Source organism: Symphodus melops, assembly GCF_947650265.1.
Source record: "Symphodus melops genome assembly, chromosome: 22".
Taxonomy (NCBI): domain Eukaryota; kingdom Metazoa; phylum Chordata; class Actinopteri; order Labriformes; family Labridae; genus Symphodus; species Symphodus melops.
In genome coordinates, this window is record NC_136712.1 from 11,345,245 (window position 1) to 11,370,784 (window position 25,540).

A 25,540-nucleotide genomic window follows, 5' to 3' on the forward strand; every position below is an offset into this window, starting at 1 on the left:
GAGAAACCCATGTAAATAACTGTTGATATAAATCCCTAAGGTCCTCGCAAAAGGTTATACTAAGGTTAATGAATCTTCTGGTGACTGGTATTGAATAAGTAATGCAAATCATTAATACTGTATGAGCTTTTACATGGATTTATGATTAAAAAAAAGGAAAGCCTGTGAATGTACTCAATATCATAAAAGTATGTGAATCATAACAATGTTTTGATACCAACTGAGCCTATGTTAGTTCAATATTTGAAGAAAAAGAAGTAAAGCCATACAAATACAGATTATGCACACAAAAATGCAGACAAACTCTTAGATGGCAAGTCCACACCATCCAGAAAAAAAAGCATCAATGTGTGCAAATTACTTTAAATACTGAAATAAATAAATTTTGACAGCAGACATAATGAAATAAAAAAAAATCATGGATGAAAATCTCGATTTACAATCAGTTTTAAGCTGCCATCACCAAACAACCCCTTCAAAACTAACAAAGACATTTAATGATTACATTTTCACTGTCCTAACAACAGCTTTGGAAATAACCTTGACATATTTCTAAGCAAAATATTCCCTCGAGAGAACAAGTGCCCACTTTCTCCCCTGATGAACAAAACTGAGACGTGGGAGTTTATGGAAAAGTCTCAGACAGCGTCAGTGTGTGACACAGTGACTCAGCCTGTAGGCGGCCTCTCTACCGCGTCAAAAACGACTTCACCAATCTGTCTGGAGTGAAAGCAGACTGCCGGCCCATCCTCAAGTTTCACTGCACGCTCATTCGAACATCACACACATGCACACAATGAGCCCTGTCTTTGAACTGAAAACACTGGATTTCATGCATTGGATTTGAGCAACCACGGATTCTTGCTCCATATGAGGAAGAAAGTAAGTTGCAGAATTTAATTTTATATTGCCTTTAGTAATAATGTAATTACTGATAAATTAGTTTTTCTTGGAGGTGAATGTTTTTAATTAGGGGTATAACTTTAGAAATTGTTGTATGTTACTGTGACAAGTCACGTTTAATCGTTTTATTAATTTCAACTGGATGATGGATATACATTTTTTATTTATTTATTTTACAATACATGTTAACTTTTTCAAGTGTTCAATGAATTACATCAATTTCTTTTGTAGACACTATCAGTCATTCCCATCATCAAATATTAATAGTACAATTAAATAATCCTGTAGTATTAATTATGTAGTTTGCTATGAAATAAAGAATGCTGGTTAAGAAGAAGACTTCCTTTTCAGAGAGGAATCATTGTAGCATTAAGTAAGAGGAACCTTTATGTGTTAAGAGCTCTGTTGTAATTGCCCCACATACTGCTGCAGTTGCAGTCTTTTAAAAAGGGGGAGTGAAGTGAAAGGACACATGGATGCAGTTTGCGTTAAATCAATATATTGAACAGGGAAGATCAGTATGTGTTCCCCTGGACTCACAACCACTCCTCCTCTGTATTCTTAAGCTAGATGATATTTTAAAATGTTACCCTTTTCACATAAAACACATTCCTGCCTGTCGCACTGACAACTTGAAGCCCTTGATTCTTCCTCTTGAGCCCCTATGAAATATGTTAATTGAAGTACATTGCCAGTTGCCTGCATCAGGAAATTAGGTTGTAAAAGTCAGAATCACTTTGTTTTATTTGTCAATTTCCAAGTGTAAATATTTAAATATGTACTAATGTTACAGATCATCATTATTACATTGTCTTAATTACAGAGTAACATAAGAATACATAACATGTTTAAATGTTTCACCCCTATCTTCAGATCTTGAAAGCACCTTGTCTCCTCTTGAGTGTGTTCACAAGTTTGAATCTGTGCTCCGGAAAGTTTGGGACACCGATAACTGATGATGTGAGAAACCTGTCACTATTGGTGAGGTTATTTTGAGTTTCCAGAGGCCTTGTGCATATCATATTCATATAAAATGTCCTTTTTTTTCTTCAAATGATCTCATTCTATGAAATGATCCCTGTATCACTGTGATATGTTGTTGCTATAATCTGTGTTACTCTGTCCATTCCAGAAGCAGAATATCCCTTCTGATTATGAGATTCCTGTTAGTTACATCCCCAGAGAAGTGGTATGTTTGAAGACGTAGAAGCTACATCAGTATAATAAGTTTAAAAAAAAACTAAAAAAAACACACATTTTATAATTAACAAAAGGATGTTCATGTCTTTTTTTTACTTTCATGTCCAGGCTGGCACATGCTGGGTGGTGCTAAATATCTATCCTTTGGAGCAAAGTCTTCGGAAGCTGGCAACAATGTTTGGTGCCCTCTCCTCCAACAAAGAAAACATAATTGTTTTTATTGCAATGCTGAAGAGTTTACGCTTCACTTTTGACCACGAGGAACTGGTGAGTAATTAGCAACTGTACTCTTCTACAAATAAAAATATTACAAATAATTAGCATTACGTTTTCCAAAGCACCTGTATTATAATCTACTTTGCACAAAGAGTTAGGGAACAATCTCAAACACGTGGAATTTACCATTAAGGACAGAAATGGTAAAGAGGTAGCCACAGACTTCTCCCCCAGTCGACAATCATCTTTGAGGATATATTTTTTAAGGAGTTTGTGTACAAACATATGTCAAATCATATTCCCTTGTTTCCTTAAACTGAGCTTCCTTGAACTAAGCTTCCCTTAAACTAAGCTTCAGTTTCAGCTTTGTTTTAGCGAAAATCATGCTGTATTTCAGGCATTTAAGTTTAATACATTGACATGCACAATTATGTTCTTGAAGGATTTCTTGTGGTCTGATCCCTTAGGAAACCGCGATGCAAGTCTTCCAGTGTCACTACCAAGAGGGGAGCTTAATGTCTGGCCTTTACTTTGACTACGTCAAAGACATTTTATCCACCGCATCTCAGGGAACAACTAGCTTCTCCTGCAAGCCACCACCATGTGTTAATCCAAACCAAAACCCAGGTACCTAATTTATTTGCGTTTTGATTTCTAATGGATGCTTCAAAAGCCAAGGCAGTTTAGAAGCCTGTTAGTGTGTGGGTATTGATTTGGGGTCAGGGACACAGAGCTGGGGTCAGGAATCAGATATATAACCTTGAACCAATTACCATTAAATATTCTAAAAGGAATTATATGATTAAAATCTGCATTACAAGCTTCATTTAGGTTGTACAAATAAAAAACCTACTTAGTGTTTATGCTGCGTAAAATCTCAAAAGGGAATCAAAGCACGAGGTGAAAAGATCCACAGTTGAATATGAGTATATGTGTCTATAACCATGCTAGAATCATCTCTGCTAGTTCAATACAAATCAAGGATTGAGGATTCGTCTAACAGCTATCAAATGTCGAGGGTGTAACTGTAGTCAAGGAAATTTTCCAATAATATTTTCTTCTTTCAGGCGGTCAGAAGGAGGGTCGTGATTACGGCTGGTGGACGAGAACTCCTTTGCTTTTGGCTCTAATCCCCTTTACAGCTTGTGTCATAATGTTAGTGTGGCTGGTGAGTTAAGGAACCAACTCAATGTGTTTGTTTCTTATTCTTTAAATGGTCTGATTATCTTTCAACAGGGTTTTTACAACAATTGACTCTATATAAGAAGTAGATCTCATCTTTGCAGCCTCAAGGGACCATAATTAGACGTGAATTAGCCAGATACACATTGTTAAATAAATCTTGGATTGACAGTTTGCTATGGTTGCAACCTGTCAATAACTGTTAGCCACACCCAATCATACCCTGCTTTATTTTCTGCTTTACTTAAATGGGTCAATTATTTAAAACATGCAAACTCATTCTGTATTGAAGAAGACTTACAACGAGGGAATATCATAAACTCATAAGTAAATATTTACAGACCTACAATATCAATTGAAAAAGTCTGATTTCCTCTACTGTTTCCTCTTTGAACCAGTGAAGTCGTACCTTGCTGGCCAAATAAAGGTCACTCATTCCTTGGCTTTACTTTTAACTCCAAGAGCTCATATATATAAGCCATGTATCATATATACATGTCTTACAAATAATGTATGTTTTCAAAAGGATTTATTTATTTTGTATTAGTTGTGACCACAGTTACCACTAATTACTACTATTCTTCCTGCTGTCTATACAAAAGAAACAAGATTATTACAGTACAATTATTTCAAACCCCAAATGTATGCATAGGTTCTATACCGCAATAACCACTTCTTGCATTTTTTGAGCCCCACCATATTTAGCGTGGTGTACATGTTTCCTGTGTTTCAAGAATAAAAATTCTATCAGGAACCCTTCACAATATTTTATTCAAAGAGGATATGGTCTTGTGTGGGACTGTATTCTACCCAAATTGAAGTGGTTCTAGTGGTTTGGTAATGAAATAAGAAAATCTAAGTGTCCAAATCTAAAAAAAACTTCCTTTGGGGGTAATTAGTCCCTCAAGTACACTGACTGCTCTGTGTTATGGTCTCCAAGAGTCGTTCTCATTCATAATAATGCCTTCATTTCATGAGCACTTCCAGTAAGGCAGTTCTTGTAAAGTCAACATCTGCTCATCAAAAATTTAGTGGTACTTTAAAACTCTGTTAATACCTAATGCAATGATTTCCGCTTTGCAGATGTATGATCGATAATTTGTCAAACAAGAGTGTGAGTTTTTAACATCTTTTCTAATTCTAGGTCATATCTGGAAGGCATAATCCAACGTGCCGCACTGAAAATAGCCAAATGGCACCTTCTGACATGATTCCAAGTGTGTCTGTCTCCATTCCACTTCAAACACTCACCCACGCTGCTGACTCTCTGCCAGCGGGGGAGGTGATCCCAGAACACGAAAGTGGATGAGCCATGATTGATAGCAAAGAGAAGTCTCATACATGGCAGTGTTAACACTTTGCAGGTTGTTTAGAGTCCTGCTGGGTAAACAAGTGTGGTCTGACACTCTTCTTCTGCTTTCTCTTACTTGAGTGCATGGACTCCAGCGACAAGAACAAAACTCACCTGCTGGATAGGCAGGTGTTCTGTCAATTTCTTCTAGCACTTCATGCACTTAACAATTATAAAGAGGTTTTGCGGGACAATAGGAAGAACATATGTCATTCAAGCTGTGTATCTGCCATTAACGGTGTCATATTGGCAGATATTGGACAGCCACGTTTATTTTCTCCATCCCTGTCTCTCAATGTTTGTTGTTCTCCGGTTTGGAGACACAATCAACACTTTTGCCAGAGCCATAAAAGGCCATGATATTAGACTGTTTTCTGTTTCATTTATTTGATGTAGCCATTTACTTATGTGTTGGCTGTGTCTTTGGGGCTAGGATTCCTTCAAAGTTAATGCAGAAAGGTGTATTTCTGTCAAAACTGCCTCTAGTTAAAACACTGAAATGCATCTAAGTTAGAAAGCTCATTGGAGAAGTTGCATGTGCTCTTCTGCATTCTGTTTTCAACTTGTTGTTGACATTATTCTGATCTGCGATCTGTCACAAAACATGAACCTACTAGTCACAAACAACACGCCGAGCAGTTCAACAAGCGACCTACTTTGTGTATCAAAGATTTGACCAGATGGCAGATAGCCATGACCAGAGGCACTTTGAATCCCCTCATTGTATTTCAAAGCTGTTGCCCAGTGATCTATAGCTGCTACTCAGGCCACAGTGAGTGTGTTAGAGTTTTTAATGCCTCATTCACTGAGTCAATCATGTTCAGTCATGAGAACATGACTCCAGAGTGTGAGCACTCTTGCACTGTATGTGTCAGAGGGAGGAAGCAAGAGATAGGACAGACCGGACAAGGAAAAGCGAGGGAGATAGGGAAGGATAGATGGATGGATGAGCTCAGTGAGGAGCATAAGGAAGGCTTGTTCTCGTTACAAAAGGACTGGCCGTAGGCTGGAGGAAATACCAGTTACAAACACGACTGATGTCGGCAGATCCCTATGAATCAACAGGCAAAGAATCTTTCCCGACCGCAGGCTATGCTAGCCTTATATACTGAGGATTGTTAGTATTTCAACAACAGTTTTAATGATTAACTTCCAAAACCTATCGAGACATGGAAAGACATACTTGTATTAAAAAGTTTGCTCTTGGACATTGACAACTTTACTGTTTTGCTGAATTTCTGGTAAACAATTTGTATATCTGCCATCTTTTGTACTTTGTGTCGTATTGATTGTCATATAAGTTATTTTGGAGCAAGGTAAACAACTAAAAAATTGTAATTTTTTTTCACAGTTGCATTGCTATAAAGCTTTTTTAAAATCTCTTTTTGAAGTTATGACTGCACAGGAGGAGAATAAATCACCCTGGAATGTTATAGAAAGCAGAACTTTTGGACTTAGCATTGCCTATTGTTAGATATCCTTCTGTCCAAGTTTGAGCTTCTATACATTATGATTTGTTTTTTGATGGTTTGTTTTACTGAACCCTGTGAAGTGTGCGATTCAGTATTTTGAATACATGTATAAAATGTCTCATCTGGCTAATTTATTCATATGACTGACATTTGCAGTCGTTAATCATGACAATCATGTTAAAATGTTGACATTTTTTTGTCCGCCCCCTGCAAATGCACCATGAACGAATTCAGCCTGTCAATATTATATGTATATTTTGAATGCATTTGTCAGCAATGTAAAATGAGATTGTACATGCACTTGTAATTTCTGTTGGTAAAATTGTAAAATCCAAAACCTGAATATATTCTTGAAGAAGTTTGATTTTACACAAATGCAAAGTCCGCTTAACGTGAATTTTTCGTTCTTGAAGTAACCTTTACATACTGTACGAATATGAATGACTTCACACATTATTGTATACAATCAATCAATCAATCAATCAATCAATCTTTATTTATATAGCGTCAATTCATAACAGGCGTTATCTCAAGACACTTTACAAAAGCAGGTAAAGGACCTTACTGTTTGTCTGTTAACATTAACAAAAGAGCAGGTAACAAGACCATGCTCATCGTTATGTTTACAAAAAGCAGGTAAAGGACCTTACTGTATACAGGTTGTGACAATACCAGATTTCAAAAGTTATCAATAATAAGGAAACAAATAGAAGTCCCAAGCACCTGGGTAATATATTGTTTTTTAATTTCAAGCAGTCTCTCCAGCACACCACAACTTTTTGGTACTTAAACATTGCCCAAGTAATTTGACACTTTTTGCCGTTTTTGGTTTTTACACATGAAAGAGAAAATATTGAGTTTTTGAAAACACTTTGGTATTTTTGCAGATTGTTTTAAAACGTGATATGACTAAGTATCAAATTATAGACATTTTGAAAACCATATAATGTAGACAGTGGCAGTCCTTTCATAAACTCAAAAACGGTATCTGCCTATATCTTATTAAAATGTTTGGTTTAGTTTTTATGTTAGTTATTTTATATTTAAAAGAAAGTGATCAGTTAATTTTCCTCTCAGATTTGTCCTTTCTAAAGAAGAATAATTCTAAAGTGTGTGTGTGTGTGTATATATATATATATATCATCATTAAACCATAAAGCCAATACTTGTTTATATTCCTTCCTGAAATATACTGTGCTTTTATTTTGTACAGAAACATCCGCCGGATAGTCGGGCTTTTGTTTTGGAAAGCCGCGACCCAGTGGTCGCCATTATTGTCCCTGGCTTGACGGTGGAGAAAAGACGGTTAAACACTTAAAACATTGCATTACGGTGTAAAGTACAGCGTTGCGGTTTGTATTTGTGCCTCTGGTTGCTTAACTCATGAATTAGCGACACTGCTGAGCACAGGATGGAAAAACGCTCTGATACTTCAGGTAAGTTGCTAAGCTAACGTTAGCATGCTAACTGTCGCTGCCGATGGGCATGGTGGCCAGAAAATGAGAAGCAACCTATGCCATCTGTTGAAGCAGACGATTTGCTTCTTTAAAGGTGCAGCTTAATATATGTGTAGAAATGTATTTTCAACTATTTGTGGTTTGTATGGCGGTTAGCAAGTTAGCAAGCGTTGGAAGGGACAGTTAACTGCTCGTTGATTTTAAATAGTATCATTCTTTCCTCCGGATGCACCTGAGTGGCAGCTGCAAGATGTTCAATCAATAATGGCGATTCCCATCGTTTAACCCATACCGACTGCACCATTAATGAAAGTTTGAGCGTTATCCTGCCACTGTTTGGCGCTCATTCTCTCTAAGACCAGACTGCACATGCACACGCTGACGTGCACACAGTCTCAACCCCTTTCCAGCCTGAATGCATTCAGTGCGTTGATCTTTTAGCTCAGCTGCGCCCCCTACAGCAGCTTCAGACTCCACCTGTAAACAGAGATCTACTTTTGGTGGCCTGAGTTGAGCTTGTTTACATGGTTAAAGCTATCAATGCATCAACACTGCTCCTGTCCAGGGACACAGTAGAAACAGAAAATAGAAAAGAACACATCATTATAGCTCAAAGATGAAGAGACAAACAGAGTAGAAAATGTTACGTCGATATGCCACGTTAACATGAACATAGTTCTCGTATCTATTTAGTTGGATGCTTGTGAGCTCTCAGAATACCCCAAGGAAGAGCTGACACACTTTTGATAGAGGCATTTAACACCCTAATTTGTTATTATTTCAATTAGACAGTAGCCTAGAAAAATACAGACACATTTTTAAATTACCGTATGAGCCTATCAACAATCAATTGTAAACGGTACCAAGACACTTGGAAACTTCTTAACTTAATGTTTTGTTCTGCACAGGTGCCATCCCCCTGGCCTCACTCCGCTTGATGACCTCCCCTCTGCAGCTCACTTACTCGTTCATGTGGCAGGTCATACGGCAGAGAAATGTGAAGCTGTACGGCAAAGTAGAGGAATTTGTGACCATGGTGACACAGACTGTTCCGGAGCTCATGGGCTTCAAGCAGACTGCCCAGCTCCTCCTGGGTTTGAGAGCAAGGGTGAGAGTTAATCGTCAAGTGTGTGTGTGTGTGTGTGTGTGTGTGTGTGTTTGTTTGTTTGTGTGTGTACATGCATGAATGGATGAAAAAGTGTTATACAAGCAGCATGTATTAAACTTAACTTGAGAAAATATTCATGGTATACTGTGGTCCATACTTGTAAAGATGCAGACTCAGGGTCTGGTACAAAAAACTGATTAATAGTTTGGCAAGGGTGGTTTTGAACCCCTCAGCTACCAACTAGGTTTTGTAGCCACAAACCTCCATCACACTGGGTTTGTGATGTGTGCCCTTCAGGCTTTCTCACTTTCTTTAATTCAATTAGATTGGTTCCTGTGTTCCTAAAGGATACATCACATCAATGTTGGGATACCATCAAACTGTGTTGATTAACTTAATGTGTTTTCCATTACATGTCCCACACGTCAAGAAAAAAGAAAACGGGCATGCCTAAATGCTGTATTTGATTTTGTGTCAGAAAAAATAATTGTATCCATCCTTAAAAGTATTAACATGAAGAGTAAAGAACCCCTTCTAGATGTTCACTTAAAGATTGTTTTGAATAATGCTTTTAATCTGTGTTCTTTTCTGTAGATCATTCTGGATTTGCTTCACAAAGAAGGCCCACCTGATACAAAGGCTATCCAAACGCTCATTAACAAGTTGAAGGTCTCTGCGTCTTTAGGGGTAAGAATGTTATTTTTTTATTCTTATTTGAACCCTATTCATGTCGGGTTATAAGTTTGTCTCTATTTGACAGAGTCTCAAGATGTGCATTCAATTGAGTTAAAGTGTTTCATGTGTTGCAGAAGGACTCGGAAGTGGAGAAATCTCAAACAAACTTCATGGTGCTTGTCCAGAATCTGCTGAAAAATACTGCTGAGAGGAAGCGCTTCTTCCAGGTATCCACGTCTGTCTATCTGCCTTAATATACAATGAGGCTATGGTTGGCATTGGATGAAGCTATTTCTGCCCATTTAGATTTCATCCCATTAAGTGTAGCAATGGCAACTCGTCATCACTGATGTAATTTGTAATTCCTGGGATATAGCAGAAGACAATCTTCACATAATGTTAACAGACAAACAGTAAGGTCCTTTACCTGCTTTTGTAAAGTGTCTCGAGATAACGCCTGTTATGAATTGACGCTATATAAATAAAGATTGATTGATTGATTGATTGATAATCCTTTGATAAAGTGTCCCGAGATAACAGTATGTATGAATTGGGTATATTCAAATACAAGTTATTATATTGATTGAATGATTCATTAAATGTAAAACCTATTCCTGTGTTGAATGGAAAAAAAACCCTAAATAACCACACTAAAAATGCAAATGCATAAACACAATGCTCAGGGAGATCAAGTCATAACATTCATAAATCCCTTTTTTGGATATAACAATTTCAGATTTCCATCACTATAAACAATCATTCATATTTCCCCTCTTTTCAGGAAGTTTTCCCTGTGCAGTATGGCACAAAGTTTGATACAGCACTGCAGGCTCTGACTGCAGGTCTGGTGTGCAAGCTGGAGCAACTTCTTCCTGTTCCCAATCTCACCCAGGTATGCACATTCACTGTTGTTGCATTAAGACTGTTACTATGGTGCTTTCACAGCAGGGTGGGAACTGGGTGGATATGTATGATGTAGCACTTACCAAAGCTGACCCTGGTTTAGAAACAGAATGCTTGAACAAGACAGAGTTCCTGTCAGCTCTGGACACATTTAGGGGCTGCTGCTAAAAGGCTCAAATAAAATGTTGTACTTCTCTTGATCCATTAAGTCTCATCCAATTTAATATATAGATCAGGGGTGGGCAATTATTTTTTACAAGAGGCCACATGAGAAACCCACATTTTGTCACAGGGCCGCACGAACGATTAAGTTGAACTCTGCTCATCGTTCTCTCACTGTAAAATACAAAGTTACCGTATATATTTTGAATAGCTGGTACTGGCAATCAGAAGAATGAAAATAGTCTGTCAATATTTGTAAAAATAAGCGTCGTTAAATTGTGGTGTAAGAAAATACTACTATATAATCAATAAACAAAACAAGTGAAATGTAGTGCAATTTTATTTTATCTTTACAAGCAAAAAAAACCTTATAAGAAGTCCAAACAATAACTTTGTTTTTCATCTCATTCATTCACTTTAGTGAGAATAATAGTCTATTTTCATCCAGTCTCTTAGTCTTGTCTTGTACACATTAGTCTTTAATTACCTGTTTATATTTTTAGCTAATTGTTATTATTTCATGTTTACATTGTACACAGAGAGCACAGTCTACCAAAAATAAATCCCCTTTTTGTTAAACATACCTAGACAATAAAACTGCTTCTGATAAAACTGAATCTTGGGCTTCAACAAGGACATTTAAATCTAGCTGAATGTCTAAGGTGGCTATGTGAATGACAGCTGAGAGGTGCTTATCATTAATAGAGGATCTGTGTTTGGATTTGTTTAACTTCATCACTGAGAATTTCTGTTCACATATGTAGTTAGATCCAAAGAGGACAAGCGTCTTCTGAAAATTATCATATAGTCATAGTCAACCGCTCTGTCCTTCAGCTGAAGCTTGCAGCGATGTCATCAACCCGCCTCGTTACAGTGCGACAGGAGAGTGGCACATTGTCAAGTGCTCCTTTTTCTCCATCAGTGCGACAGAGTCCAATAAACACTCCTTAATAAACTCTCCGTCAAAAAAGGCCTTACTGTTTCCTGCAACTCGTCCTGACGGCTGCATCTCTGGCTGTGTAAAATTTTGTAAAAACAGCTTGTTGGGTTCGCAGCTTTGCTTCAACGCAGTTTACATTCACTCCTGCGTGCAGTGCGTGCGTGCGTCCATACGGAAGTAATACGAACGTAGCGTCTTTCAAAATAAAAGCGTCAGAGTTGTATTGCATGCACGGCATAACTATACGGTATATATTTTTGACTTATGATTGGCATCTTGCGGGCCAGACAGGGACGCACAACGGGCCAGATGTGGCCCGCGGGCCGTAGTTTGCCCAGGTCTGATGTAGATAAAAAGTAAAACTTTGGAGTTATTTGAGTAATGCAAATAAACAATGACATGGTTACATTTAACTTCCCAGGGCATGTTGTCATGTTTCAACTTATGAGGTAAAATAAAATAGATCTTGCAAATTCATCAGCAACATCATATGTGTGCCTCAGCTTGGTGCCATGATCTCAACAACTGCTGTCCTGGAGGCATGCGGAGGCTTCATCCCAACCCATGGGGACCTAAAGACTCTTCTCCTGCACCAACAGGCCAAAGGACTCCTTGGTGTTAAAGGTACAAGTTAGGGTTTTTTGTGAACATGTAAGGAAGCTCCAAAAGGAAAAGAAACCATTACATATGATGATTTACTACTGTGAACATAAAATTGACAGAGCCTTCTCTTTTTGTGTAGCCACTATCTCTTCCTCTGTGGGCGACTGTGTGCTTTCTTCACTGGCGTTCAGACCCAAACCAGTAGAACCCCCTCCACCCCCACCGCCCCCACCACAACCAGCCACGGGATTACCAAAGCAATTAGAAGCCTCCCTTAATCAAACTAGCTCAGCCTCCTTCAGTGACACAGAAGACATGGGAGTAATGTCAGATGACTGTGAAAGCCCAGCAGTTCAAACTACCGGACCACAAAGTGAAGGGCAAAACAGCGCTGATGTTAGTGCCTCTCAGAAAAAGAATGTTGAAACAACAGCTCAGAGCAATAAATCAGTGCAAGAGAAGAATTCTACACAGGAGCAGTCTGCAACAACAGTAAAAAACAGAGAGGATGGAACACCTAATAAATCTGAAGGGCAGCGTATACCTGATTTAAAGTCGATCCCCTTACGGGTTGTCAGTGTTCCGATCAAAACCGTTCCCTTACAGAAAGCAACAGATGGTCAAAAGCCCCAGACTCAGCGAGTCACTCTGCATCAGTGGGTGTCTCAGATCGCCACTAACTCTCTCTCCCTCCCTGCCCTGCCACCACTTCCTCCACCTAAATACGGCCTGGAGGATGACATTAGACCAAGCATAAGAAGAAAGAAGCAAATCAGACCTCCAGCTGACAGATTTTCCTGCAACGTGTGTGATAAGAGCTTCCCTTATCAGTCCAAGCTAATGGACCATGAGCGAATTCACACTGGTGAAAAGCCTTTTGTTTGCACAGCATGCAACAAAAGTTTCAGAACCCAGGCATTTCTGAACAACCACCTAAAGACCCACAACGCGGTGCGTCCATATGCCTGTGGCCAGTGCGGCAAGTGCTTCACCAAACTGCAGAGCTTGACCAAGCACATGCTGGCCCACAGCGGCCAAAAGCCCTTCTACTGTGAAATCTGCAACAAGGGCTTTACGCAGTCCACCTACTTCAAACGACACATGGAGTGCCACACCAGTGAAATGACCTTCCCCTGCAAGCAGTGCGAGAAATGCTTCCCAACTGCATTCAAGCTGTCCAACCATGAGCGCTGGCACACCAGAGATCGCCCTCACATGTGTGAGCGCTGTGGAAAAAGATTCCTTGTCCCCAGTCTGTTGAAGAGGCACATGGGTTATCATATTGGTGACCGCCAGTATCTCTGCTCCCAGTGTGGGAAGACCTTTGTCTATTTGTCCGACCTGAAGAGGCACCAGCAAGACCATGTGCCCAAAGCCAAGATCCCTTGCCCTGTCTGCCAAAAGAAGTTCTCCAGCAAGTACTGCCTGAGGGTTCATATGAGGATCCACACCAGAGAGCGCCCCTACCACTGCTCTATTTGCGAAAAGACCTTCACTCAGGTAGGCAATCTGAAGGTCCACATCAGGTTGCACACCAACGAGCGTCCATTCAGCTGCGATGTGTGCGGGAAGACCTATAAGTTGGCCTCCCATCTTAACGTCCACAAAAGGACTCACACGTGCAAGAAGCCCTGGACATGCGAGACCTGCGGAAAGGGATTCTCCGTCCCCGGCCTTCTCAAGAAGCATGAGCAGTTGCACACCAGAGATGCTAACCCCGATTTCTCTGGTAAACGCAGACACCGGGGTAAGCACAAGAAGCACCCCCTCAAGAGGAAGTATGACGAAGAAGACGAAGGAAGTGATGATTATTAACCGAAAATAATGTATTTTGTAATAAAAGCGATTGCCTGCAAATGCTTATAACAGCTGATCACCCTTCATCACAGTTTGCTTGTTTGGAAGCAGTGGCATAAAGGACCCTTTGAACCATGTCAGTAAATATTTTGATGGTCAATCACTTAAAAGGAAGGACAACCATAGTGGTTTTAGTTTTTATTGTTTTTTGAATGATAGGATTTATTTTCTGATCATTGAATTTAAAGGTAATCACAGTACATTAATGCTGTTTTTCATATATTTAGATTATATGACATAGTAGATTAAAATGATGACGTAACCTTACACCACCACTTACTGAGATATGAGGTAGCAGTACATGTCTTTCTGATCTGTTTTGGAGTTGTTGTAGTTCATGTATTTCAACCCAAATAAACTGAATGTTCAGAAGATAGAAAAGCATCATATGAAAAGGTCAGCCAAATATTATTTCAAATCATGACTGTAGATACTGTGTCTGCAATGTAATACATGTTGTGGTGTCACTAGGAAGCATTTCATACTAGTTTATGTATCTATGTGGACATTGTTGTGATTCATATTATGTGAACATTACACTTTGTTGTTTAACCCTGTACAGTTAACATTACTTTGCTTTTGATTAAAATACAATTTGTTTTGGTTATAAGCTTTTTTACTTGAATAAATAAACATGTTTTTTTGCTGTGACTGTGTGAGTCAAAGTCGGCAGGAGTACAGTAACATCCTTAACATCATGCAAATATATGACTAAGTTACTCTTGATTTATCCTGACCTGCGCTGTGTGTGTGTGTGTACATATATATATATATATATATATATATATCTTTTTGGGTTTATTGAAAAAATAAGTAGGTACAAGGACTTCTGTCTGACTACTTTTCTGCATAGTGAAAATAGATTTTATTTTAATACTTCCTATCAACCTTTGACTTTTAAGCTTTTATGGGACTTCGGTGTTACTTCCCATATTGACGGGTGTTTCTGAAGACGTGTAAGCAGCGTGGTTTCCTGTTTCTGTTCAATCCTTGAGCCTTTCTTTTCACTGAACAGTAACGGCCTCATTCGATAATGTACTGGCGGAACGCTTTGGCAACTTCGAGGTATGAAATCACATTTCCACTGATCTCGTACGGAACGGGTTTACCCCGCTTTGCAAGCCACAACGTAATAAGGGATTCAGTTCAGTCTAGCCCCCCATCTCCGCCCTCAACCGGGCTATGTATTACGTAACAGTCGTCTGATTGGCTCAAACAATTGGCGTCATTCAAGCGACGAGAGGAAGGAGCACCATTTTGGAAAGAAAAGCAGAAGTGCTCACCAGTTTTCATAAATGTTGTTAGTGCGTTGAACAAAGAAAGAAATAGGACATGAACTTCCACGTAAACTGGACTGATGAAGAGACTCAGGAACTCATCAAAGTGTGGTCTGAAGAAAAAATTCAGGTGGACCTGGGGGAATCAGTTAGAAATGGGAGAGTTTACGGAGAGGTGTCTAGAAGACTGGCTGCTCTGGAGATGTATCGTTCTGCAAAACAGTGCAGAGAAAAGATAAAGAAGCTGAAACTTGAATACAGGAGGACAAAAAAGCACAGTGAAGAAAGTGTGGATATTAAAAAGAACTTCAAGTGGTACGAAGCTTTGGACTCCATCATGAGTGAAAAATCAGATGGCAGAGAAGACCACGTACTGCCAGATACCATGATCCAAGCGTTCATGATTTCTGACCTCGAAACAGGTAAGTTATTCTAATAGAAATGACCATATTTAGCTTAATGCATGCTCTGCAAACAGGCCTGCCTGCAGAAAAAAATGCTGGTCACCTGAAAGGCACAGTGATATGATTTAAATCAACATTCAAAACAGTACTGTAAGCAATAACATAAGAGTTGGGGCCTGTGCTCCCATCAGCCTTTAGAGCTGACTGTTTCTTATGTCTTACGTTTCTTTATTTTGTTTTGGATGTAATGTATTTTGCCAAACTTACTGTGACTATGCACTTTATCTGTTAACTGATCTGTTCATTGCAATTGTGTTTTTTTCTTAACTTATTGTCTGTAAACAATAAGTATACATTTAATTATGTACTATTGGCCAGGTCACCCTTGTGAAAGAGAGCTTGATCTCAATTGGGTAAAATAAAGGTTGAATAAAAATAAAATAAGTATTTTAGTCCGCCTTGGCTCTTATAAATGTTATATATAAATAAATTTGAATTGATTTGAAAAAAAAAAAAGTTTAACAAGCACTTGTTGGGGTCAAATGCTCGAGTCATCTCCATCTTTTGGCATCCTAACTTTGTGCAGGTCTTGGAATGGCTATGTTGCTTTAAGAGGTAATTGTGTTTATTTAGGTGTAAAATAAAATGAGGCATTGTTGATTAAAATTAGGATTGAAAAAGAAAATTAGGATTTTGTTTTTTGGTAACCTTTGTGGGGCCCTCCCCATGCCTTGTATCCCCCCCTCATGGGTGGCCTTCTCTGCAAATGGAAGTCATTTTGTTAAAACTTTTCATAAGTGAACCCTTTACAAGAGTTGTTGTTTGTTGTAAAGAACACAGTAAATGCAAAGTACAGTTAATACGAGCACAGTGTATGGTAACCACTTCAGTATTGTTTTAACAATGCATTTAAAAAAAGAATGGGAAAATAAAGTATAAAATACATTCTTGTAGGAGGGCAGAAATATTCACATCCAGGTTTTTTGAGTTTTTAAAGGAATATCAATGAAAGCAAGACATTGCCTTAATATACCTTTTTTTTTTTCCTCTCTCAGATTTAGCCAAGAAAACAGAAACTCTTGGAAGTTGCAGCAACTCCTGCACAACCTCTCAGTCAGCAGAAGAAACACCTTCACCCCCAGAGACCAAAGAAGACCCAGGTTTCTACATCGTTCAAGTAGAAGATGTTGATGTTCCGTCCACAAGTGCATCAGTGAAGTCCACTGCAATGCCAACGTCATCCAAAGGCAAATAAAATCAAGTCGTTAATGGATACAGCCTGTGCAAAACAATGCTATGTTGTCAGAGAATACTTAACTATTATTCTATACTAAGTTGTTATACATTTCCTTTTAAAAGGAAAATACCTAGTTATCTCCATGAATCCCTTCACAAATCATTATCTTTTGCTTCAACAGATTCACGGTGGTCAAAAAGGGAGGTCCAGGCATTGCTGACACTTTGGGCAAATCCTGCAATCCAAGAAGAACTTTGCCTCAATGTGAGAAATAGTAAAGTGTATACTCGCCTGAGTGGCGCACTTGAAACACTCGGGTTCAGTAAAACGCCACAGAAGTGCAGGGAGAAAATCAAAAAATTAAAGCAGGATTACAGAAGAATGAAAAACAATGAACAGCAGAGAAGTCGCACTATGTGGTTTTCCATAATAGACGATGTCCTCGGCTCCAAAGCTGCTGCTCCGACATGTTCAGAAATGACAGAATGCTCACTGATCAGTCAGAGAAACTGTCTCATGGATGTCATTACTGAGGGTAAGTAGAAACTAAATACTAAAAGACTGACTGCTGGTAAGCAAAAGTCATCATCTGGGGGGTTGGTTTCCATTTTGCTCACACCAGTTCTCCTTTCCAGTTTGCAATTTCAAGCAACCCACAGCAGGTGTTGCTAGAGAACACATCAGCTAAAAATAAGCAAAGCACACAAGTTCATTGTGTGAACAATACGTTCAGAAGATTCCTCTTTTTTCAGTTCCACTGGCATTTTATTGTTCCATTTATATAAAAAAAAAAAAAACACTTTGAGAAACAACTTTTTTTTTACTGAGTGTTGTTTGAAGAAAGTGTCAGTCATTAGATGATTAATTGAAACGTCACCCACTATACACTAGTCTCCTTTAATTGTTTGTGAATGTTATTCACTTCCTCCTCCTTTTTTTCATTCTTGTACAGATGAAACATTATGGCAGCCTGATGAAATCCAAGTGCTGATGACCCTCTGGGCACAACCCAACATTCAGAAACAGCTTTTCAACACAGAAACAAAAGCTCAAGTCTTCAAGTACCTCAGCAGTGAACTAGCAATGGTGGGCTTCAACAAGACGGCAAACCAGTGCAGTATGAAAGTGAACAGTCTTAAAGAAGAGTACAAAAAAACCAAGGAGACAGAACCAAACGGGGAGATTAAAAGCGACTGGTTAGTTATTTTGGATGGAGTCTTCGGCCAGTGTACTGGAATCTTTTCCGAAGAGGATCCATCTGTTGTGCTGTCCCAAAGTAAATCACCAGAAGAAGTACATGAGAAAGGTAGGGAGTGCTCACTCGTTGCAGTGTTTCTCACACAGACACGATAACTGATAATTACAAGATGTAGTTTTTCGACTTCACACTGGCTTATAAAGTATCTTTTGTAGTTATTATCTAGACAGACTCAACAGGATTCCACAGTCATTTGGTGACAATTGAATCAAAGACTTAAAACAGAAAATTGCAACACCTTTTCTTTCCATTTCTGGTGCATTTATAAGATCTGTTTGGGGAAGATGTTTGATATTTGTTTTGAATTAGATAGATAGATAGATAGATAGATAGATAGATAGATAGATAGATAGATAGATAGATAGATACTTTATTGATCCCGAGGGAAATTCAAGGCATCCAGTAGCAGTATACAGACAGGCAGGACACAAGACATTAGTTACAACACACACCTGCTGTCCCCCCTCCCCTCTGTATACAATGATCCCCAAACAAGATTTAGCAGCCCTCCTATGTGACTAAAGAGTAAACATAATTACAGGTTAAACCTGTGCAGTTAGCATTAGACTTAAACTTATATAGCATAAATTAGTTTATTCTTAAGATAATAAATTTATACTAGTTCTGTCAGGCGATTAAAAAAAAAAATGTAATTAATGACAGGATTTGTAATTAATCTCATTTTAATCTCATATCTGCTTAAGGTCCCCAAATAAAGAATTCAAATTTCATAACATTATACAATTGAAGTGTACAACTAATAAAAAAAAATGAATACACTAAGAGAAGATTTTAAATCCACATTTTTATTAGTGATTGAATAAAGTAAATACAGTTTTTATTGAAAAGAAGTTCTTTTCATAATATGACATTTCAATTCATATGCCCTATAATCTTATAATTGACTCTTTTATTAAAGTTGTTCAAATCTTATGAATTCTACATTTTTATTGCATAATCACAGCCTAATTCTGATGATTTTTTTTTATGATATAAAACGTTTTTTGTTTTTTTTATTAATTAACGATGCCTTGTCTCGTTTCTTTACTCAAATCTTTCATCGGAGAAATGTAGAACCTGGGTCTTTGCAGACACAGTGAACTGGTTCCCCGGTTTTTGTTTTGGTCCTGGCTGCTGTCTGTCGTCTTGCGCACTGTCTCCACCCCTCTTGACTTTATAATTGAACCGAGCTCGTCCTCCGAGCTGCTGAATGGACGCAACATTTTCACCTCAGTCCTGCTTTGTTTGGTTTGGCTAGCAAAGCATGTTTGAAATGACGTGCCACTGACGAGTATGGGTCCTTCAATGGGCCAAGTTTGAAATGCACGTTTCTTACAGTCTATCGTTTCTGGGTAAAATTTGCAGTGAATTTTTTATTCAAGTGTGCTATAATTAATCTCGCGCCAATTTTTATAACGCGTTAATTTTCGGTGTAATTAATTAATCTAATTAACGCGTTAAGTGACAGCTCTTATTTATACCAACAACAAAAACACGAAGCATGCCGTTCTGACATGACAGCTTCCAAAACTTGCTTTTGAATTATGCCACCTTAAATCAAGTCATTAAACATTAGCTTAGCTGACTCAGTAGAACTACATTGCACTGGCTGCAGGTTTGACTCCTGATTCTGACACAATTTGGTGCATCCCCTGCTCTCTCCCCCCACATTTCCTGTCCCAAGCAGTCCAAATTAAAAAAAAATTTGTGAAAAAAACTCAAGACAAAAAATGCGACAAACGGAACATATCTACACCCTACTCGCCCTCTTCATCGAAGTCCAGCCGCACAACCAAACAGATCTGTCTGATTGCTCTAAAGATATGGTGAAAACTGATGGACCGATTATTATTAAGGTTGTTTCCTGACTCGTTTCCCATTTGCAGATTGCAGCTTGTCTGTCTCCTCTTTGTGTTTGCTGGTTCCCACGCTGCGTCTCATGTGTGGCTTCGCCTGGCAAGTGGTCCAGTGTTGTAATGTGATGCATTATGGGAAGGTGGAGGAGCTGGTGAGGGTGGCGACAGAGCTTGCTCCAGATCTGCTGACACCCAGGGAGAAAGTACAAATCCTGCTTCGACTGAGGGCTAGAGTAAGACGTGATACATATATTTCTCTTTAGTTATCTTTTTGCTTTGACTTACTTTTAGCTTAAAAACATGTTGTTTTTTTAAACATTGCTTGAGTGGTTTAAAACTTCTAATATTTGCACTTCTCTGAGTCTTTAAATATCAGAACACCCCTAAATAACACTTCATAAACCCTGCTTGAGGTTACACACATCGTTAGTGTACAGTATATAACTGCCTGTTGTGCTGTCTGTTTCAGATGGTGTTGGAATTGTGTAGCAATGAGATCACAGCCAACCAGTTGAGCGTCCAGCCTCACCTGATGGTCATTAACAACATCACGACTGGCTGCACGTGTAATCAGGAGGTAAGTCTCCAGCTGTGGAATATTGAACTCAGCTAGAAACGTGTATAAGAAGCCAACAAAGCAAGATGTTACATGATGCCTCCATGGCAGCACCCTTCAAACGCCAAAGACAAATGTTGCATATTTGAAATATGATTTTTTAATATCCATAATTTTTATTTTATTCTAACGTATGTTGACACTTATACACCTATATAGACTGGTATAGTAATGACATGTTTTTGTAGGCCAACCCGAAAGATTGTAGCCGAAAGAAGTAAAAAGCTAACGTTATGCGCTAGCGAACTACACCGCGGTCGGTTTATAATGAAGTCACGACCGTTATGCTTCATCGATCTAATCAGCGGATTTGACAAGATAGCTAAACGTTAGCTTAATAAGTTGTTTATTAACCTAATATTTGCAACAACACTGAAAAACGTGACTAGAGGCTGTAAGGAGGATTAGGGAGAGAGTTCCCGGCGTGATGACGTGTAATGTCTGCAACAACCACTGTAGTTTCAGTTAGCTACTCGTTAGCAACCGCTGTTTAAAGTATGCGTAAAAACTTGAAAATTCACAAGTGGGGTCTTAGCTAACGTAGTTTATCTCATCTAACAAAACATCAACATATCTAAAGCTTGTGTTAACCACAGACCTTATTTCAGGCATCTAACCACAAACCCATTCAAAATCCCCATTGACTTTTAGAGTTAGGAACCCATGGCCCTAAAATGCTAACTCACTTCCTGGTTTTAGGACTCAAAACTATACCAGTCTAGTAGGAGTTGCTTCTGATTTCTGACATTCCTTGTTTGTGTTAACTGACATGTTCTTCTAGAGCATGAATACTTATTGTTTTAGTCATTTGTAACATCAGAATTGCAAATGATAACAGTGCAGGGCTGTTGAAGAATGTGCGTATCATTAAAAATCAAATCAATTCTCTGACCCTCCGATGTCATGGTAGGCACAAGCCAAGCAGCTGCTCGCATTAGCTTATTCCTTTCTAGGCACTCTGCCCCTTTTTTTTTTAAAGATAACTTCTATGGCGTATATTGTTTTTATTAATGGGAGCCAAATAATATAGTGAGGGCTCACCTTTCCAAAGCTAAAGTAACCAAACCTTGATTTGTTTTACAATAAAAATCTCAGGACTATGAATAAATAAAATAAAAAGGACTATGAATAAAAATATGCTCAATAAAGGAAAGTCGTTGACTACTTTTTAGTCATTTTGTGCCTATGTTTTGAAAAAGGAAACTTGTAATGTTGAAAATCCAAATCTATAAAGGGGGACACAGAAAACAGAAAATAAGGATTGTTTAATAATTGATAAGCTCACAACTCTACAGTATAATACTCCACATGTCACCACCTTTTGAAAGGTCATTGAGGACAAACAACCCTAGAACCCATCAGCAGACATTTAAAGGGATCATTAGAAACATGGTAGTAGTGTTGAATGGTTGTGAATCCAACCCTCATTTTGCCCTGAGACAAGAAAAATATGTTTTTCTTTGCCTGGAAGTTTTCTTCATGTGATGCAATATGACGCTTTTTGCATCACATGAAGAAAACTTTCAAGCAAAGAAAAACACATTTTTCTTGTCTCTGCGACGATAAACATGTCAATAAACAGCATTCTGCATGCAAGTACAGTCAACATCTGTGTCGTATGTGTCGAAATCATCGTCTGCCTCACACCTTTTTAAATGAAAACGCAAACGATGAGGACGAATATCAGACTGATTGTTTTGACTTCCTAAGAGATGTGCTTATTTTAATGAAACGTAATCGCGTAAGTGCAATGTGTTGATCGGGGACGCAGGATCAATCTCAATAAACCAATATGTTGAATGCGACATCATCAACAGGAACGAGAGGAGCTGAAAAACTCAAAGACTAACTTTGTTGAGGTCATTCAGAGACTGCTGGAGGACAAAGAAGAAAGAAAGGTGTTTTTCAAGGTCTGACATTCCCAAATCTGTTAGCAACATTCAAGTGATTTCATCGATTGTGACTTTAATAAATAAAAATTGTCACCAAATGGTTGAAATATTACATTTGGTTGGAGCATTTTTCTGACAAGGTCCTATTGAAAACTAAAGACATTTCACCTTCTTTTCATTCTAGGAAGTCTTTCCTCTCCATTATGGCCAGCAGTATGAAGACAAATTGAAAACATTAGTGTGGAAGTTCATCTCTAAACTTGATAGTCTTCTACCTGTTCCAGATATAAAACAGGTACTGTACTTTCTTGGATATTTAACTCTATTTCACTGTTTAAGTCAGGGGGGGAGTCAGAATATAAAGAGTACATATTTGTGACGTGTTCTGCACATCATTTGCAGACTGCAGATTGGCTTGGCTCAGCCCCCACTGTAATGGAGGAATGTGGACGGCTGGTTTTGGAACCAGCCGAGCTGAAGGCCATCTTCAGTTTTCAACAGCAGCAAACAGGAGTCACCAACAAATGTGAGTCATCCTCTGCTGTACAGAAGTAAAGAGAATTCAGCTGCTCTAAATCATCGAGTGATACATGAGAGAAACCATTCTTCAACGTTTACCTAAAAGTGATTCCTTTGTCATTTTTAAGACAGAGCCTAGGTTATAAAGCTGGCTTGGTTCATAGAAATGCACCAAAACTTGAACACCACAACTGTTTAAACTTAGCTTCTTTCTATTTTTGACTGTGTCAAAATAAAAAGCAGGCTCATTGTGAATTCTTCTTAAAAACATCAACTGTCTTAAAATATGACAGCACACATCCACATGTGATACCTCAAAGATAGTGTTAACATGAAAACGTTTGTTGTGGGTGGTTGATATGAAAACATTGACCTTGAATTTCCCTCGGGATCAATAAAGTATTCTATCCATCCATCCATCCATCCATCCATCGCAAGGTATTAGTCATGGAAAAAGTACTTCAACACAGGGATAAGTGTTTGAAATGCTCTGGATTTAACAATGACATCAGAGCCACATGCTGTTATGTCACCGTAATGAATTGTAAGCTTAGATAGTTGTATGCTGCTTGTTCTGTAGCTGTATTCCTTAGCTAGAGCAGTGTGGGTGAACTAACGGGCATCTTGGCCCTTAGCATCAAATGTTCTCCTCATCATATATGACGTGTTGAGCATTTGTTGTTTTTACCTTCACAGACCATTCACAAACTGGAAATCTCTTTCTGCCAAGACTTTCACTTCCTCCAAAACAAAATCAAGAACATCCTTCACAGCAACAGGATTTGTCTACAGTTCACAGAAATGATAAACACCTTTCTTGTTGTGTGGTTAAGGAAAACACAAATGTTGTTACTCTGACTCAGCAAGATTGCAACAAAGCAGATGAAGTCATGATGCTGAAAGATGAAGAAATAGAAGAGCCAACCACTGAAAGCAGCTCAAGTAAGCAGACAGTCCTCAGATCATTGTTTCTCAATTAAATCTTCAAATGTCTTGTGACTTGTTTTGATATAATAATGATCACTTTACATTTGAACTAAAACTGTAGAAATTAGTACACAAATCTGCAATCTTGATTCCAAGAGATATAAAACTAAACTAAATCTCCTCTTCATTTGTCTCTTAGATTTCACAGATCATACGCCTTTAGGACAGCAGAGTTGCTTTCTGTGCTCATACTCTAATGACCAAGTCACAGGTCTTATGCAGCACATGAGAGAGGCGCATCCTGTTCAAAAACCCAACAGACTTCAGCCAAAAGAACCAGACACAGATAAAGCCTCTAAGAAAGCGAGCAAAGACATGTGCACTTCTGAGATCAAGAGCACAACATTCCCGTGTGAGTACTGTGGGAAAGTCTTCAAGTATGTGTCCAAGCTGCGGGACCACATAAAAACACACACAATGCCATTCCGCTGTGACAAGTGTGACAAGAAGTACGCCTCGATGTCTTCTCTGTACGTCCACCAGATGAATCACACCGGCGAGCTGCCATATTTGTGTTCGCACTGCGGCCGAGGCTTCAAGACCTCCGGCAGCCTTCGTGCGCACGTCCACATACACACAGGAGAGAGACGCTACAAGTGTCACATTTGTGGGAAGACGTCAATTCAGCATCTTGCAAGACACATGCGGATGCACCGCGGGGAGAAGAACTATCTGTGTACAGAATGCGGGAAGGCTTTTCTCTCATCCGGGGAGTTAAAGCTACACATGAGGTATCACACCGGTGAGCGTCCGTACACGTGCAAACACTGCGGGAAAGGTTTTGTAGCAAAGTGCTTTTTGACAGTTCACATGCGCAGACATACAGGAGAGAGTCCTTACAAGTGTTTAGTGTGCCCAAAGGCTTTTCATACTTTGAGGGCACAGAAAAAACACATGAAGATCCACTCAAACTTAAAGTCATTCCAGTGTTTGAAGTGTGGTAAAATATTCAGGCATGTGGATACTTACAAAATGCACGTTAAAACACACGAATGAAAATAGATGCTGGTGTTTTATGATCTGTCAGGCAGTGTGGGCAATTATCAGGACTAAACCTTTTAAACATGCTTTTTGTTACCTAACACTTTTAATAAATACTCCCTGCATTCATGCAGTCGCTCAGTGAATGTATTAAAGAAGCAAGATAGTCATGTTTTCTTAAAATGTATGCAAAGCCACTTTTTTAAAAACCTCAATCTAGTGCTGAGTTTATTTCAGGATGTTATGTGAGCCAGTGATATGAGAAATTGTTGTTCAACTATGAATCAAATGACGTGTTGACAAAGTCAAATAAACGTTTTGAAAATAAAGATTTTATCAAACTTTCTTTCATTCAGAATAACCAGGTTCTGTTTTTGAAGGATTGGCCCTTATTTTAACCACTTTCATGTGCCTGTGCATGCCTGTGCACATAGTTTTGTTTTTATCAAAAAAAAATTTGTCTGCTTAAATTTTGCCTAAACCC

At 38.6% G+C, this 25,540-nt stretch overlaps 3 protein-coding genes across 6 annotated transcripts; all 3 read left to right on the top strand.

The window, feature by feature from the left end:
- The first annotated feature begins 637 nt into the window (after nucleotides 1-637).
- On the top strand, nucleotides 638-6,362 carry LOC306818016 (uncharacterized protein). Its single transcript, XM_079335348.1, has 7 exons — nucleotides 638-882; nucleotides 1,777-1,884; nucleotides 2,036-2,092; nucleotides 2,212-2,370; nucleotides 2,787-2,946; nucleotides 3,387-3,487; nucleotides 4,646-6,362. The coding sequence occupies exons 1-7, from the start codon at nucleotides 871-873 to the stop codon at nucleotides 4,808-4,810; spliced, it is 762 nt and encodes a 253-aa protein (XP_079191474.1). The 5' UTR covers nucleotides 638-870; the 3' UTR covers nucleotides 4,811-6,362.
- A 1,168-nt stretch (nucleotides 6,363-7,530) lies between these two features.
- On the top strand, nucleotides 7,531-14,727 carry LOC306818015 (uncharacterized protein). 2 transcript variants are annotated; one of them, XM_079335346.1, is made up of 7 exons: nucleotides 7,531-7,760; nucleotides 8,690-8,889; nucleotides 9,484-9,576; nucleotides 9,699-9,791; nucleotides 10,346-10,456; nucleotides 12,073-12,193; nucleotides 12,312-14,727. In XM_079335346.1, the coding sequence occupies exons 1-7, from the start codon at nucleotides 7,736-7,738 to the stop codon at nucleotides 13,985-13,987; spliced, it is 2,319 nt and encodes a 772-aa protein (XP_079191472.1). In that variant the 5' UTR covers nucleotides 7,531-7,735; the 3' UTR covers nucleotides 13,988-14,727. The 2 variants fall into 2 exon arrangements, with proteins under 2 accessions (XP_079191472.1, XP_079191473.1); XM_079335347.1 differs by having other exon boundaries at nucleotides 9,702-9,791.
- A 265-nt stretch (nucleotides 14,728-14,992) lies between these two features.
- LOC306818181 (uncharacterized protein) lies at nucleotides 14,993-25,385 on the top strand. 3 transcript variants are annotated; one of them, XM_079335564.1, is made up of 12 exons: nucleotides 14,995-15,728; nucleotides 16,766-16,957; nucleotides 17,129-17,482; nucleotides 17,900-18,253; nucleotides 20,092-20,294; nucleotides 20,531-20,638; nucleotides 22,495-22,587; nucleotides 22,754-22,864; nucleotides 22,972-23,095; nucleotides 23,785-24,030; nucleotides 24,215-24,427; nucleotides 24,559-24,938. In XM_079335564.1, exons 1-12 carry the CDS (start codon nucleotides 15,362-15,364, stop codon nucleotides 24,819-24,821), a joined length of 2,628 nt encoding a protein of 875 aa, XP_079191690.1. In that variant the 5' UTR covers nucleotides 14,995-15,361; the 3' UTR covers nucleotides 24,822-24,938. The 3 variants fall into 3 exon arrangements, with proteins under 3 accessions (XP_079191689.1, XP_079191690.1, XP_079191688.1); XM_079335563.1 differs by having other exon boundaries at nucleotides 14,993-15,728; nucleotides 22,546-22,587; nucleotides 24,215-25,385; XM_079335562.1 differs by having other exon boundaries at nucleotides 24,215-25,385.
- The last annotated feature ends 155 nt before the right edge of the window (nucleotides 25,386-25,540 follow it).

Excerpts from the sequence above, each read along its gene's own strand:
- LOC306818016 (XM_079335348.1), top strand. Across the intron at positions 2,093-2,211 it reads GTTACATCCCCAGAGAAGTG|GCTGGCACATGCTGGGTGGT; the intron begins GTATGTTTGAAG and ends TTTCATGTCCAG. Across the intron at positions 2,371-2,786 it reads CTTTTGACCACGAGGAACTG|GAAACCGCGATGCAAGTCTT; the intron begins GTGAGTAATTAG and ends CTGATCCCTTAG.
- LOC306818015 (XM_079335346.1), top strand. The coding sequence starts at position 7,736 with ATGGAAAAACGCTCTGATACTTCAG. Across the intron at positions 10,457-12,072 it reads CTGTTCCCAATCTCACCCAG|CTTGGTGCCATGATCTCAAC; the intron begins GTATGCACATTC and ends TGTGTGCCTCAG. Across the intron at positions 12,194-12,311 it reads AGGACTCCTTGGTGTTAAAG|CCACTATCTCTTCCTCTGTG; the intron begins GTACAAGTTAGG and ends CTTTTTGTGTAG.
- LOC306818181 (XM_079335562.1), top strand. The coding sequence starts at position 15,362 with ATGAACTTCCACGTAAACTGGACTGATGAAGAGACTCAGGAACTCATC. Across the intron at positions 20,639-22,494 it reads GCTGCACGTGTAATCAGGAG|GAACGAGAGGAGCTGAAAAA; the intron begins GTAAGTCTCCAG and ends CATCATCAACAG. Across the intron at positions 22,865-22,971 it reads CTGTTCCAGATATAAAACAG|ACTGCAGATTGGCTTGGCTC; the intron begins GTACTGTACTTT and ends CATCATTTGCAG.